We start from the raw sequence: 2,241 nt of genomic DNA on the forward strand, positions 1-2,241 counted from the left end.
CTGCCTCTGCCTCCCAAGTGGCTGGGACCACAGGCACCCGCCACAATGCCTGGCTATTTTTTGGTTGCAGCCATCATTGTTCTTTGGTGGGCCCAGGCTGGATTTGAACCCACCACCTTAGGTGTATGTGGCTGGTGACTTGGCCACTTGAGCAATAGGTACCAAACCTGTATCCGACTATTTTTAGAGACGGGGGCCTCACACTTGCTCAGGCTGGTTTTGAACCTGTGAGCTCAGGCAATCTATCCACCTCAGCCTTCCAGAGTGCTAAGGGAACTGCAAATTAAGGTGCCTTAAACATCAGTGTCCTGCTTTCAAAGGCACATATAATTATCTTTTGTATTCCTTTCCTGAGACATTCCTGCTACCAAGGTCATATCTCAAAGCTCAGTGGATCCTGCTGAAGACTTCAGTTCACCTAGGCCAAACAATAATGCCTCAGGTGGAAAAGTTTAGAGCTTAGTCAGAAAATCTCACCTTCCTCATAAAAAGTCCCCAACCCAGAAGATAGTAAAGAGAATATTCCCTGGAGGAAAGACATGGTAGAATTCACTTAGAAGGCCTTGGAGATGGGGCACCTGTGGCTCACCCCCATATACTGAGGGTGGTGGGTTTGAACCCGGCCCCAGCTAAACTGCAACAAAAAATAGCTGGGTGTTGTGGTGGGAGGCTGAGGCAAGAGAATCGCCTACTCCCAAGAGCTGGAGGTTGCTGTGAGCTGTGACACCACAGCACTCTACTGAGGGCAACAAAAGGAGACTGTCTCTTAAAAAAAAAAAAAAGAAGGGCTTGGAGATGAAATAGGGAAGGGGAAGCCATTCAAGGACGCACCCTCATGCTCCAGGTACCTCCTAAGTGGGAGCCAGTGAACTCAAGGGAAGCCATAGAAAAGAGGACTTCCCTCTCTGCTTACCAAAGGCCCACCTGAATTCTGAAACTTTCTTTCCATCCTGCAAACCAAGGGCCTATACCTACACATAGTAAAAGGATTCAGTAGATCCTTTCCTTCCTACTTGGTAGGCCTTGAGGAGACTGGCCTCCAATGTGGAAAAGGAGGGTGTAGAAACCCAGGCAACCAGTGGTGTTGAGCCTCCTGCTCAGGGACAGGACTAAATGTCTCCTTACATAGCGACTCCTCCTCTTGCAAAGTCACCTCCAAAGTGACCATACTCACCATACAAGTCCTTGAGTTCTCCCCAATAAATGAGTCCCTCAACACCTGTGTCAGCTTGCTCTCGCGGAATGGGGTGTGAGCCTTGTTCTGTCCCAGGGCCCTGATACACTCCTGTGGGGCAGCAGGAATAACTGAGATCTACACTTGCACTATTCCCTTCCCTTCCCAGTAGCCCCCCAGGCTGTCCGCTTCTAGCCCCTGCTACCTTCAGCGCCAGAAGACTCTTGTTGATTTCTGCACCCTCCATGCGGGTCTGCCGGTCAGCACTCGAAGTGTCCGCACCACGCTCATTCCCTGCCAGATCCACCAAAGAGAACTTGCCATGCATTCTCCCTTTGGCTCGAAGAAGAATCTGGAAGCAGGCATGGGAGCGGGAGGAGTTGGAGTTGGCAAACGTCTGCCCAGAGGTTCTATGGCAAAGGAGGGCAATGACAGGTTAGGAACTTTTAGGGTCACCAGCCTCTGTGGCAACCCAGTCTACAGCAGTAAGTTCTCTGGTATGGGAGGGACAGAGGTCAGGACTCCAAAAGCCCTGTGTCTTCCTGTCCCAGACCTTCCACGCCGTCCTCCTTAGGCAACAGCTCTCCCTCCAGCTCTAGACCTAATGCATATTCCAGGCAGCCAAATCAGTAATAGATTCTATGCTAGGGCTTTACCTAGACCTGGGAACCTATAAAGTTCTTGGGGAAGGATAAGCTGCCTCTGCTGAAGGGTACCCAGGGAAGAGGAAGCTATCATGAACCACTTGCCAAAACTTGAGGGCCTCACAGACAGAAGCCCCCTTTCTGGACATCCTTAACTGCCCAGCACCCACTATGCCAGGCCTAGAGGCCTGGGGAAGAGCACTCCCCCACTTCTATACAGAGGAACTATGGTAACATTAGTTCCAGCTCTGAATAGATGCAGAACAAAGGGTGGAAAAAGAAAGGAGATAACCACAAAAGCCAGGAAGCATGCCTTTGGGGTAAAAGCCTGCAAACAAACCCGTCTTGGTTAGATTTTATACACTTTGACTAGGCTTTGATAGCCTCTGGCCCTAGGTCATCTACCTCATTGATATCCCTTCC

At 50.4% G+C, this 2,241-nt stretch overlaps 1 protein-coding gene across 1 annotated transcript in view; it reads right to left on the reverse strand.

Annotated features, from left to right (window-relative positions):
• The window catches only part of KIF2C (kinesin family member 2C), a 20,223-nt gene that overhangs the window by 5,795 nt on the left and 12,187 nt on the right, over positions 1 to 2,241 (reverse strand). The window contains exons 14-15 of the mRNA XM_003801193.2: positions 1,380 to 1,584; positions 1,175 to 1,285 (exon numbers count right to left, since the gene is read on the reverse strand). Of these exons, the coding sequence (XP_003801241.1) occupies positions 1,175 to 1,285; positions 1,380 to 1,584 (316 nt within the window). The remainder of the gene's footprint in view (positions 1 to 1,174; positions 1,286 to 1,379; positions 1,585 to 2,241) is intronic.

Source organism: Otolemur garnettii, unplaced genomic scaffold (genome assembly GCF_000181295.1).
Source record: "Otolemur garnettii isolate 467f Iridium unplaced genomic scaffold, OtoGar3 scaffold00202, whole genome shotgun sequence".
NCBI lineage: Eukaryota > Metazoa > Chordata > Mammalia > Primates > Galagidae > Otolemur > Otolemur garnettii.